Here is a 13,272-nt window from a genome sequence, read left to right on the forward strand (position 1 = left end):
TAAAAAATTAGAATAGTTTAACATTTTAAATCATCTTATGTAGAGAGCTGAGTACCATAATCTAATACTGTTTTTTGTCAATTAATCTCATGATCTGGAAGTTATTTTGCACTATAACAATGTATAGTGTAAGATTAAAATCAATCTAAAGTGCTGAGCCTGATATTCGTCAAAGGGGAGAATCATTCTAAAGTGTATGGGGTCAATAGCCTCAAAGCTCCTGAAGAAATCCCAGAATATTATGTCTCTACAAAATCTAAAACCCAAAATCCAAAATCCACCCAGATTCAGACAAAGTCAGTCTCTTCGTGTTGAGATCATTTATTTGGTCCAATCGACATTTCTCTCTAGATGTGACTTCACCAAACAGACCTCAGAGCAGCAGGAGCGTTCCTCCCCCTCCTCGCGCTTACCTGTCTGAGCTGGGCGGGGCTAAAAGCCACAGGAGCTTCTCCCGTTAATCTTCACTACAGTCTCGGGAAGACGCGGACCTGCAGACACCTCGGAGTTCAGGTAAGAGTGTTCGTGTCCTGGAGGGGAACCCGCCGTGTTCCTCACCTGGAGGGGTCGAAAAGGTCAAACCAGAGGAGCCACGTCACGTGGTTGTGGACTGTCCAGGTGGCGCGGATCTGGATCAGACCAGCTCGAGAGGAAGTGTGGAGGTTATCAGAAAACTCATAAATTGTTTAATTAATTCAAGTGTGATTGCTTAGAAATCACATTATTTCTGTTTATCAGGAGGTCTTTTATTGTTCATGTGACGTAGGAAGTGATCTGAGCTCACCTGGGCGGGGGGGGGGACCTTCAGATCTGTAGCCTGGAGCTGCACAAAATCACATCCGAGTTTTCCTGAAAGTTTCAGGACAAATTAAAAGATTCCTGCAGGATTTGGTCATTACAGCTGATCGATTTTCTCTGGTTTTCATGAGATGTTTGTGTGTTGCCTGAGTGTCAGATGAGCCTCGGGGGGGGGGGGGGGTTCTGAGCCCCCTCCTGCTCCAGAGTCGTGTCCGTGCTCGTCACGCATTCCTCAGCTCCTAACCCTCCTCCTCCTTATCTCTCCCCTTTAAAAAATGGTCTAAAAATAGCGAATAATCTCAAAGAAAATCATAAAAAGTTGTAAAATTATGTCAATTTTTACATAGAAAGAAATCTTATGATAAAATGTGAAAATCCAGAAACAAAATAAGTAAAAAAAAAGTTTTTTTTGCTAATTCTAATCAAATAATTTGTATTGTTTTTTTAATAATTAAGAACCGAATCATGATTTCTTTTATTTAAAGTGACACATATGAGTGGAAATGACTCATTTTAGAACTAAATGTGATTTTTAGTTGGTCCATCTTAATAAGTTCTCAAAAATCTAGAACTAGCAATAATTCTGAGAACAAAAATCTAAATTTTTATGTCTAAAATGTTGACAAAATAAAATATTTAGCCAAAATTTACGGAGAAATTTGCATTTTTTTGTCATAAATTCCATTTTTCTTTTGTTAGGAGTTTGGAACAAAAGGATTTTGACTCTTTTTAATTGTAATTCTTCTTATTTTTAATTTTTAATGAGACTAAAAATAATAATAAAAAAACACTGTTGGAGACTTAATGCTGGAAGTTCATTGTTTGTGATGCACAAAAGTAAAAAAATCCACCTTGTTTAACAACGTTTAATCTTGAGCTTAACAAGGGGAAAAAAACGAAATTTTTGGTGTTTTTAAAAGTAAAAACCTCCACAAAAGAACAAAGCTCGCTCTTCTCATGACGTTGACTTCTTCTTCTCTAAGGAGTTTCCCGCCTCTCCGGATCCGAGCGTCTCCAGTCAACCGTTGAGAAAGCTTTAATCTGCAGACGGTGACACACAGTGAATCACCGGCTGTTTCCTAACCCTGTAAACCAGGAGAAGGAAGTCTCCAGACCCGCCATGATCACGCCCGCCCAGTATGGAGAGACCTCGTGGGAGCTGGCCGTGCAGGTGGACGAGAAGGAGGGCGTGGAGTCCATGAAGTTCAAGCTGCGCGTGGCCGGAGACCTGCACATCGGAGGCCTCATGCTCAAGCTGGTGGAGAAAATCAGTGAGTTTCCTTTGCTGTCCTGAAGGTAAAGAATGGAGCCCGGGCCTCCACCTGTGTGCTCAGGCCACACCTTCCTTTACGTTTGTCTCCTCACAAAGCTTCGCCATGTGGCGCCCGAGGGGTCAAAGGTTAACTGTGAAGGGAACGCGGCGAGCCGGTCGCGAGGGAAACTGTTTGGAAACCAGCTGACGGAGGAGTTTGTCATCAGCTGACGGATTTACTCCCCGTTACTCCATAGCAGTGATTCAAGGGGAGTTTTCCAGGAAGTTAGCCCTTTCAAAATAAGAGTCCAGACCTTTTGTTACAAATGTTTTGAAATGACATCAAGAGTTCTCTACCACAAATAGATGTTTACCCTGTAAAGATATAACCTTAAATTGGAAAAAAGCAGCAAAAAAATCAATAGAACGTAGTAAAATGATCTGAAATATGATAAAATATTAAAATCTACAAACGATGAGCTCCAAACTTTCATTCAAAAACGGTTAAAATTGCTTTAATTTAAATAATACAGCCCAATAATAGGTATTTTCTGCTATTTTTAACAAAATAATTGTATTTTTACTTTGATTAAAATGACAAAAAATGAGTGTTAAAAATGGAAATGACTCATTTTTAGAACAAAATTTGAAGAAAACCTTAATAAAACCTCATAAAACCTAAAATTAGCTCTTATTCTTTCAACTTAATTCTACATTTTTGTGTCCAAAATAATGACAATAAATGCAAAAACAAATTGTATTGGACTTTAAACTAAAACATCTAAAATAGAATCAAACATTAAAATGCCATTTTAGGGGGTTTTGCGTTAGTTTCCATAACATTAGCAGGTTTTAAAGGGTTGGGCTGTTAACCCAACGCCAAACCCCCAACCTGGAGGACCAGGGGGTTGCTTTTCGTCTGGCTCCTACCCTTTGACCTGTTCGGCATGGGTAACCCTAACAGGAGCCTAAAGGCCCCAGCCGACATAGCTCTAGGGGTCACAGGAGCTCGCAAGCCGCACCACCACGAACAAGGTGGCAACCCCATCGGTACAAGAGGCTAAGGGAGGAGCAAGCAGGGTTTAGAAGAGGAAGAGGATGCATTGACCAGATATTTACCATCCGAAATATCATAGAGCAGTGCCTTGAATGGAACAGTCCTCTTTATATCAATTTCATTGACTTCCAAAAAGCATTTGACAGTCTCCACCGTGAAACCTTATGGAAAATACTAAAATCTTATGGAGTCCCCGACAAGTTGATTGCTGTGATCAAGCTGTTTTACCATCACTTTGAATGCAGTGTAGTCGTTGAAGGCAAGCTGTCGCAGTGGTTCCCTGTGGAATCCGGTGTCAGACAAGGTTGTACCATCTCGCCCATACTCTTTCTCCTTGCAATCGACTGGATTATGCGTAAAACCACCTCAGACAAACCAAGAGGAATACAGTGGACCCTTCTCTCCCATCTCGAATCACTGGATTTTGCAGACGACCTAGCCGTCTTCTCCACCACCCATCGGCATTTGCAAGAGAAGACCAACAGACTGAGCAGCTTTGCCAAACAGACTGGCCTTAATATCAGTACTACCAAGACCAAGACCCTGTACATCAACGCAACGACAACTGAGCCTATCCTAGTAGATGGCGAGCCATTGGAGAAAGTAGACGAGATCACATATCTTGGAAGCATTGTTAGCACAAATGAAGCCACCCACAAAGACATCAACTCGCGGCTGGGGAAAGCACAGTGTGCTTTTGCAACCCTCCGTCCCATCTGGAGGTCGAAACGGCTCAGATTGCAATCCAAGATCCGCATTTATAACAGCAATGTGAAGTCTTCTTTATGGCTCTGAGTGCTGGCGAGTCATGCAAAGTGATATGAAGCGCCTGGATGCTTTTAACAACAGATGTCTTAGACGAATATGTTCAATCTACTGGCCGAACGTGATAAGTAACCAAGATCTTTTCAAAGCTATGAAGACCAGATGCCTTACTGATGACATCAAGTGTAGGCGTATGAGGTGGCTGGGGCATGTCCTTCGCATGGAGCCTAATCGCACCGCCAAAGTAGCCCTAAGGTGGACGCCTCCAGGAAAGAGAAAACCTGGGAGACCCAGAACAACATGGCGCCGCACAATAACATCAGAACTTGCGGAAAATCAGCTCACCCTAGGAGAAGCACAACACAGGGCTAGGGATAAGCTGTGGTGGAAGCAGTTTGTAGCGGCCTTATGTCCCACTGGGGACGAAGAGAAATGATGATGATGATGATGATTTTAGGGGGTTTTAAGTCTTAAATTAAGTTTTAATAATAATTTCCCTATTTTTATATCCTAGCTGTGAGTGAGAAACAAAAAGTCTGGATTAATGTTGTTATATTTCATTTTTTTAGGTGATAAATCCAGGAATGTGGTTCATTATTTCTAACATTTATCTGTAAATGATGTGAGAAGCTGTGAATTAAATCAGATGAGTTGAGATAAACAACACAGTTTTATTTTATTCACGTTAATGGATTAAAAAAACACAGAAAAGTGTCAAACTGTCTCTGTCAGCTTTGTGGAACCAAAATATTAATAGTTTTTAATAAGCGGAGCTGTTAATATATTTGATGAAACTCGACTTTTGTCTCATTTTATCTGAAATCTGTTTGCTTGAACACTTTAAGGTAAACAAAATAAAAGTTTATCATCAAAAATGAATGTTATTTAACAAAACATGAACATTAAACCTGTATTTTACATCATTATTACTATATATACTCCTGTTTTTCTGAATTGATTTGCGTATTCCCTTTTGTCTGATTGCTTCCATCAATCAAACATCCGTGGGTTCTGGTCGGTCCCGCAGAGGCTCCTCAGGACTGGTCGGATCACGCGCTGTGGTGGGAACAGAGGAAGTGCTGGCTGCTCCGGACCCACTGGACTCTGGACAAATATGGGATTCAGGTGACGTACCTGCAAACGGCTGTCAATCAAAACCATAAAGAAATCAAGTTAAATATCTAAAAAATGAAATGTTTCCCTTAAGATCAGTGAAAAATAAACCATCCAGTAGAATTATTAAGATTTCTTAAAAACTAGTCATGAACTTCTGATCTTTTGAGACAAAATGATCAATAAAAATTCACATTTTGATCCGTTACTCTGGGACATTAAAATAAGCAAAGTTTAACATTTCATAAATTAGTTACATTTACAGACAAAAACACGTTTTCCTCTATTTAAACCGTTACGTTAATTATGACTAAAAACGACTTTCATTAGTGATATCGCTTAAAATGTTTTCAAGATCAAATGGAATTTATTTGTAACAAATCATTACATTTTAGTCAAAAGTTAATTTTGTTTTGTCATATATCAAGTGTAATAATTTAAACTAGAAACTCAACTCACATCCTTGTTGATATTTTATGTTTTTGCAGCTTTATTCACATCAGTTCTACAATGTTTAGACTTTGTAGAGAAAATAAAGATTTTGATTCATTTAAGTCTTTGAGTTTAAATCATTTTATCAAACCAGAAATGCTGACTGAGTTTGATGTTTTCATTTACTTTTATATTATCATCGTTTTTAGTTGATGGAATTTTTAGACATTATATTGTTTTTTTAATTAAGTGACAACTGAACATGCAGATATTAATCATCTCCATAGAAATCAAAGATCACAAACATGAAGCTTTAAGAAGAAACTAAATACTATTTTATTTGTTCCAAACAGTAGAACTGATGATTTAACAAAACATCCACTACTTTTTTTCTTTAAATTAAAAAATAAAAAGGAAAAGAATAAAAATCTATAAAGAAATAAAAAAAATAATATAAAACAGAAATAAAATAAAAGTAAATACATAGAAAATGTTAAGAATAAAATAAAAGAATAAAAATGAATACACCTTTTATAGTAAAAAATAAGAATAAAATAACAATAATTATAAAAATGATAAATAAATATTTTTTTTTAAAAAATAAACAATAAAAATGTTTAAAAAAATAAGTGGGCCCTCTTTTTCAAAATATAAAACTAAAAATTAAATAATTATATGTGAAATATTAAAAATAGTTAAATAAATAATAAAGAGATAAAAAATAAAAGTAAATACATAAAATTCAAAAAAGCTTAAAACTGAATTTATTTTCCTTTTTTTTACAAAAAAATTAAGTAAATGAAAAATTGATTAAATACACAATAAAGAAATAAAAAGAAAATGCATCAAAATATGCTAAAAAAAATACAAATAATCCACTTCTTTTTTTATTAAATTAAAATAAAATAAAACAATTAATACATAAAATGCACTATTAAGAAATAATAATTAATGAAATGAAAAGTAAATGCATTAAAAATATTAAATGCAATTAAAATACTAAAAGCTAAGTTTTTGAGTCTCTCTGAATCTCTTTGTTCTTCTGTAAAAGTTTATACAGACTCACAGCGTTTCCTTACAGCCTGTTTCAGGAGAACCTTCCTGACAGACGTGTCTCTTCTTCTGGTTCTTCAGGCTGACGCCGACCTGCGCTACACCCCGCAGCACAAACCGCTCCTGCTGCAGCTCCCCAACATGAAAACCATCAAAATCATTGTCTGCTTCTCCAGCCCGGTCTTCAAGACGGTGCTGGACATCTGCAGACAGCTCAGTCAGTCTGACTCTGAACCACAGTTTACCCTCTGGAAGAACCAAAAATGAAGACCCACCTGCTCTGCTTTGATTCCAGACATCCGGAGACCAGAAGAACTCTCTCTGCTCAAACCTCCAGATGATCCGAGCAAGAAGAAGAAGAAGAAAGACAAGAACTCTCCTCAGGAAGACATCTTTGACGTCTGGGATTCAACCAACAATGGGCCAGGAGGGACCGGTACAGATGAAATTACTCGGTTTAAAGAGTCTGAAGTTGAACCGTATTATGTTAATCCACCTAAAGCCACTGAAGTCTTTATGTTGACCTCCTGACCAGGCCCCATGTACAGTAAGACGATGACGGCGACGTACGACGACAACGGCACGCCGATGTCCGCCACCAGCCTGTGGTTTGGAGAAAACCCGCTGGCCAAGTGTCAGCCCAACCTGCCGCCCGCTGAGCTGGCCAAGATGTTTGAGCCGCTGTCGCTGGTGGACAAAGCCACCAACAACGCCGGGTGGGGCGTCCAACCTCCAGGTTTTCCCGCTCCGTTCGGCCGTTTGTCCTAACGTCTCTGGGGTTGACAGGTGGCTGGACTCGTCGCGTTCCCTCATGGAGCAGGACATTCAGAGCAGCGACCGGCTGCTGCTGCGCTTCAAGTACAACGTCTTCTTCGATCTGAACCCCAAAGTAATGCCGTCTTCCATCTGAATACTCAGAATCAGCGCTCTGTAGCTGAAAGGTGTTTGTGTTTCAGTACGACGCCGTCAGAATCACCCAGCTGTACGAACAGGCCCGCTGGGCCATCCTGCTGGAGGAGATCGACTGCACCGAGGAGGAGATGCTGATGTTCGCCTCCCTGCAGGTGAAACCGTGACGCCAAACCCAAAGGAACATCAGCGTCATCACCACAAGGCAGAATACATGAACGTCAGGCTGAAATACTGTGTCAGCGTATAGATCTACTCTGAGCTGACATGTTTACACTTCAAATCATTATATTTGTGTGAATGTTTAGTAAAGAAACTTTATGAGATTTCAGGAATTTTGGCATCAAAACGTTCAGTTTGTTCAGGAATTAGTGCTTGTAGTTTTGGTATTTATAAACTGTAGTTTTGAGCTAATCGAACTCTAAAATTAAATTTCACAATTTTAAGTAGATTAGCAACAAACCTTCAAATATATTCATGTTTTCTTTTATAGTAATTTTCAAAAAAAATCAGAGTTTAGATAATATTTTAGCAACATGCTAACGTTTTTGGATAATTTATCTACTTGAGTTTTTTATGCTAATTTAGAGTTTAGCTTCTATTTTAGCAACATGCTAACGTTTTTGACTCATTTAGTTGACTGAGGAATTTTTGGCTGTGTTGTAGTTTAGCTAGTGTTTATGGTTTGTGCTAGCTTGTTTGGCTAATTTGGAATCTACTGAGGTTTTTAATGCTAATTTCCAGTTAAGCTAATATTTTAGCAACATGCTAAAGCTTTGGGCTAATTTGTTATCTTGTGAGGTTTTTAGAGGCTAATTTAAAGGTTTACTTTCCATTTTAGCATCAAGCAAAAGTTTTTGACTAATTTAGTTTACTGAGAATTTTTAGGCTATTTTGGAATTTAGCTAGTGTTTGAGCAGCAAGCTAGCTTTTTTTGGGCTAATTTTGCATCTACTAAGACTTTGGGGGCTAATTTGGAGTTAAGCTCATACTTAAGCAACACACTTAATATTATTTGCAAAGTTGGCATGCATTAAGTATTTTTAAGCAATTTCACTACAATTTTCCCAAAAATTTAGGTCAACTTCAGCTCTCTTTTATAGTTCTTTCACCAAATTTCCAGTCATTTAGCAGATTTAACATTTTGTAAACAGCTTTTGCATTTTCAGAAAATCCCTTCAGCAAGTAAAGTAAATTGCATCACTATTTTCAGTAAAAACCTTCAGCATCTTCAATGACGAAAGCATTCACACTAACATTATCGCAGGTAATGCAACTTTTCTAGTTGTCCTTACTTTGGTGAATATTTTCTGGATAAAATGTCTATTTATTATTATTATATTAAGTTTAATAGCACCTACAAATTTAAAACAAACTCTTTAAACTACTTAACGAACACGAGGGCGTAACAACATCTCATCCACAAATGTAGACAATAGAACTTAAGCTCCATCTTCATTTATTTCTTTATTCATTTATTCATTTTGGGGTATTTGGGTCAATAAAAAAACATCAACTTTCATTTACATTTTCCGGTCATCTTTAATAACCTGTTTAAGCAAAAAAAAGAAGAAACTGTTAAATAATACTTTTTATTAAACAAAGAAACAACTTTTGCACTGTGTTTTTGCAAAATTCCAACTTAAATCTCCAATTGAATCAATTATATGTCGTATTCGTCCAGTATAGACGTTCTCTAACTAAGTGAATAGAAATCAAAACTCCACATTTCTAAACAACAAAATCACCTTTTTTTTAATTTTATTTACAAAAGGTACATTTAGTTAAAAAAAACCCTCTTGAATGAGAATTCAAAACCAAAGCATTATGGTAGAAAAGAGAATTTACTCTGAATTTACTAGAATCTTTTTGGCCCCAGAAGGTTGAGGGTCTTATCTGGGTTTGTCTTGGTTTTGGACAAAGTGAGTTGGAGTCTAAATCCGTGAGAGGAAAGACGTGTCGGGACTTGAGGAAATTCCCACTAGAGAGGCAGGAACTGACGGAAAAACACATCATTACAACACAGTCGGAACGAGGCTGTAAGACTCTACGATTCCAAAGAAAGGAAAATAGAACTACTAATTATGAAAGATTTCTACAGTTTCAGTTTGTAATTTAGGAGGTTATAACTTAGAGTTCCTTCAGTTTCATTTTAAGTCAGAACTTTGAAATAATATTAAAGTCACCTTAAAAAAATAAAGTTTGGCTAAACTCTCAGCTACTGTATGTTTCAGTCAGGGGCGGACTTGGCAGTTTTGGGGCCCCGGGCGAAAAATAAAGTGGGGCCCCCTTGTCCCTCACCTTACCTAGATTAAAGGGTCAAATAACTTCTTCATTGGTTCACTAGTGGATATAATCAATGTGAGGAATCCAAATGTATCGATTAGCTTTTAAAAACTGAAGTTATTTCAAATCCGCTGAACTGGAAATATGAGAAATACAGTTTTTTTTTTGTTTGTTTGTTTTAGATGAAAATTAAACAGTTAAATGGAAATGTAGAAATTGCATTAATGGAACAGGCTAATAGATACATTTATTTTATTATCAGCCGGCAATGCATCTCATGATGGCAGGTGAGGCACTGTTTCACCTGCGCTACTTTACCTGTCTCCTCCCACCGCATTTCTATAAGGAACTAAAAGTTGCTGAACCCGCCCCAAATAATGTCCACCCGCCCAAAACAACTTCTCTGAATCACAACTGAATTCTTCTTGCTAGCTAGCTAGCTAGCTGTTGACTGGAATGTTCCATTGCTGCAGAGGGACGGGGGGAGGACGGAACACTTTCACATGATTGGTCTTATGTCATTTCAGTCATTTTTAACTAAAAATGGATACTTTTATTAAGTGAACTCAGAGTGTTGGGAGGCCCCGGGCAATCGCCTATATTTGCCTAATTGTAAGTCCGCACCTGGTTTGAGGTGAAGGTGAGAGGCTTTTGTGCGACAAAAATCTATAAAAGTCAACCAAAACACTAATAAAAGAAAAAGAAAACAGTGAAAAGGACAAATATAAGAAATCGGTGTTTCCATCCACTCACACTTTCAAAACAACCTGAAACGAATTGTAAAGAAGCGATTCTGATGAATGTTTTTGAACAAATATGGTAAAGATTAAATAAAATAGATTTTTGTTTGGCGATAACTTACAATTTCCTTCCGTTCCAGTATCACATCTGTAAACTGACCATGTCCACTGAGCCGAGGGACAACGCCAACGAGCCAGAAATCGACGAGGTGGAGGCGGCTCTGTCCAACCTGGAGGTGACGCTTCAGGGGGCGAACACCGACAAATTGCTGGTAAGGGAACATTCCAGAGCGTCTCGGACAATCCTCAGGTTTGTCCTTTCTCTACGATCACTTACGGTTGTTTTCCTCGCCTCCAGGAAGACATCACAGACATTCCCGAGCTGGCAGATAACCTCCGGCTCTTCAGGTAATCCCACCTGTACAGCATCCGTGTAGTTTGTCTCTTTCTATTCCCTTAAACTGGTGAGAGACTTTCTCTTTGATCCATTTTCATACTGATTGTGTCCTTTTTAGCCAAATTGAAAATTAATTGGAATTTTTCTAATCCTTTAAAAACTTTGTGCACTTTTGAAACTTTAGAAAATTTTTACTTTTTTTTTTTTTTGGCCATTTTGACACCTATGCAATATTGGTATCAAACAATCAGGAAATGTAATGCTTGTAACTTTTTCTATTAATACATTTTACACAATTTTAGATTTTACGCAATTTTTGCTAAATTTATCACGAAATTGTTCCAATTTTTGGGCACTTTGAAACCTATAGAATATTTGGTATCAAACCGTTCAGCACATTCAGGACATTCATGCTCGTACTTTTGGTATTCGTATATTTTACGATTTTTAAGATTTTACACAACTTATGCTAATTTTTTTACCTCATTGAACATGAACAGGATTTTTTTCTTAAAACCTTTAAAAACTGAATTTTTTTTAAACTTATGCAATGTTGGTATCAAAACGTTCATCAAGTTTAGCAAATTCTGATACTGACAAATTTCACACAATGTAAACTTTTATGCAATTTTTGCTTTTTTTTCAAGAAATTCGTCAATTTTATGTGCACTTTGTGAAAACTAAGCAAGTTTGGTATCAAAATGTTCAGCACGTTCAAGACATTATCCAGCAGTTAACGTAAATTGCTTCAGCATCTTCAGCAAAAAGCATCCACACAACATTATCGCAGGTAATGCAGCTTTTAGTTAGAAATGTACGACTACTTGTGGGCGGGACCATTTGGATAGAGCAACCCCGGCCCCTCTTCCCTCACCCAGTGTATTCTATGGGTCACATCAAACAACATGTTTTCGACTGCTCCTGATTCTCAACAATTTGAACAAAGAAATTCAATTTTGAGCTTAATTCTCTTAATACATGTCCTCCTGTATCATTGAGGAAAACTTAGTTTACTGTCTATTCATTGGGTTCACCAGAAAAGAGGTTTCAGGTTTAATGGAAAAAGAGAGTTTTGCTGAAGGATCAAGTCACTGCAGACTCTGCTCTGTTTTCAGGCCCAAACGGCTAACACTGCGCTCATACAAAGAGTACTGGTTCGTCTTCAAGGACACAAACATCTCCTACTACAAGAACAAGGAGGCCTCCAGCGGAGAACCCATCGAGCAGTTCCACCTCAGAGGTCAGTTGTCATTGTAACCTTTGGTTGGCTGTCATTCAAACTCTCCGGATTGATTTGTATTTTCCCCCACAGGCTGTGAGGTGGTCCCAGACGTCAACGTCACCGACAAGAAGTTCGGCATCAAACTTCTGATCCCGGTCGCGGATGGAATGAACGAGGTCTACATTCGCTGTGACAATGTAGGCCCCCCCCATGCCCTGATGAATTCCTCTCTGCCTCAGTGAGAATGGCGTTTCAGATTGGACCCCTCCCTTTGTGTTTTCCACCCCGTGCAGGAGATGCAGTACGCCAAGTGGAAAGCTGCATGCATTCTTGCCTCCAAAGGCAAGACCATGGCGTACAGCTCCTACAAATCCGAAGTGAGGAACATCCACTCCTTCCTGCAGATGAAGAGCTTGGCGCCCCCTCCTGGTCATGCGACTCCAGACGTGGAGGCCATGGAGATGAATGCGGAGTGTTTCGTGTCCCCGCGCTACGCCAAGAAGCAAAAGACCAAACAGGTTCGTCTGAAGCAGGAGTATCAAAGTCGATCTCACAAGAGGCCAAAATCTAAAACGCACCTGAGGTCGCAGGATAAACATTTACTGAACACTCTAAAACGACATTTTAAAACTGTAACTTTTTAACATAATTATGAACTAGATATACAGCATTACCTGTGATAATGTTAGCAATGCTGGAAGCTGAATTTGGACCCTGAAGATGCTGAAGCTCATAGCTTAAAATGCTGAAGCTGATAGCCAGCTAAAATATTAGCTAAAAGCCAAATTAGCCTAAAAAACAAACAAAAACAAAACATAAGTTAGCCAAAACAGCTAGCATATGGCTGAAATATTAGCTAAACCCCCAAAAGCCTAAAAAAATCTTAGTAACTTCCAAAATAGTCTAAAAAGCTTTTTAACATAATTATAAGTAATAAAAAGCAGGAATATGATTCCAGAATAAATCAATGAAAACATTAAAAACTTTCAATATTTTACTCTCCATAAAAATATGTTTTGTCAAAATTCTACAAGTTAGAAATGAACGTAAGATAACATCGGGTCATTAATAACAATAAACTAAATGATCTGGAGGGCCGGATTTGGCCCCCGGGCCTCGACTTTGACACATGTGACCTAAACTGTCTGGTCGGGCCTTGTTTACATCACTCCTTGGGGCCTCCGTTTCTCTTGGGTTCCCCTCTGCTTAGCGGGTGTGGGCGGTCCCTGCCTCGCTCCTCGGGGGGTC

The 13,272-nt window shown here is 38.3% G+C and overlaps 1 protein-coding gene across 4 annotated transcripts in view; it reads left to right on the forward strand.

Annotated features, from left to right (window-relative positions):
- Positions 1–360: 360 nt before the first annotated feature.
- fermt1 (fermitin family member 1) overlaps positions 361–13,272 on the forward strand; it is a 16,525-nt gene continuing 3,613 nt past the window's right edge. Inside the window, exons 1-13 of one of the 4 annotated variants that reach the window (XM_024291715.2) lie at positions 361–513; positions 1,782–2,069; positions 4,900–4,997; positions 6,552–6,687; positions 6,766–6,906; positions 7,006–7,186; positions 7,257–7,359; positions 7,427–7,534; positions 10,546–10,677; positions 10,764–10,813; positions 11,918–12,042; positions 12,115–12,221; positions 12,318–12,542. In XM_024291715.2, the coding sequence (XP_024147483.1) occupies positions 1,919–2,069; positions 4,900–4,997; positions 6,552–6,687; positions 6,766–6,906; positions 7,006–7,186; positions 7,257–7,359; positions 7,427–7,534; positions 10,546–10,677; positions 10,764–10,813; positions 11,918–12,042; positions 12,115–12,221; positions 12,318–12,542 (1,557 nt within the window). In that variant the 5' untranslated portion in view covers positions 361–513; positions 1,782–1,918. The other 3 variants (XM_024291718.2, XM_024291717.2, XM_024291716.2) reach the window with 3 other exon arrangements.

This window comes from Oryzias melastigma, linkage group LG24, assembly GCF_002922805.2.
Source record: "Oryzias melastigma strain HK-1 linkage group LG24, ASM292280v2, whole genome shotgun sequence".
NCBI classification, from domain to species: domain Eukaryota; kingdom Metazoa; phylum Chordata; class Actinopteri; order Beloniformes; family Adrianichthyidae; genus Oryzias; species Oryzias melastigma.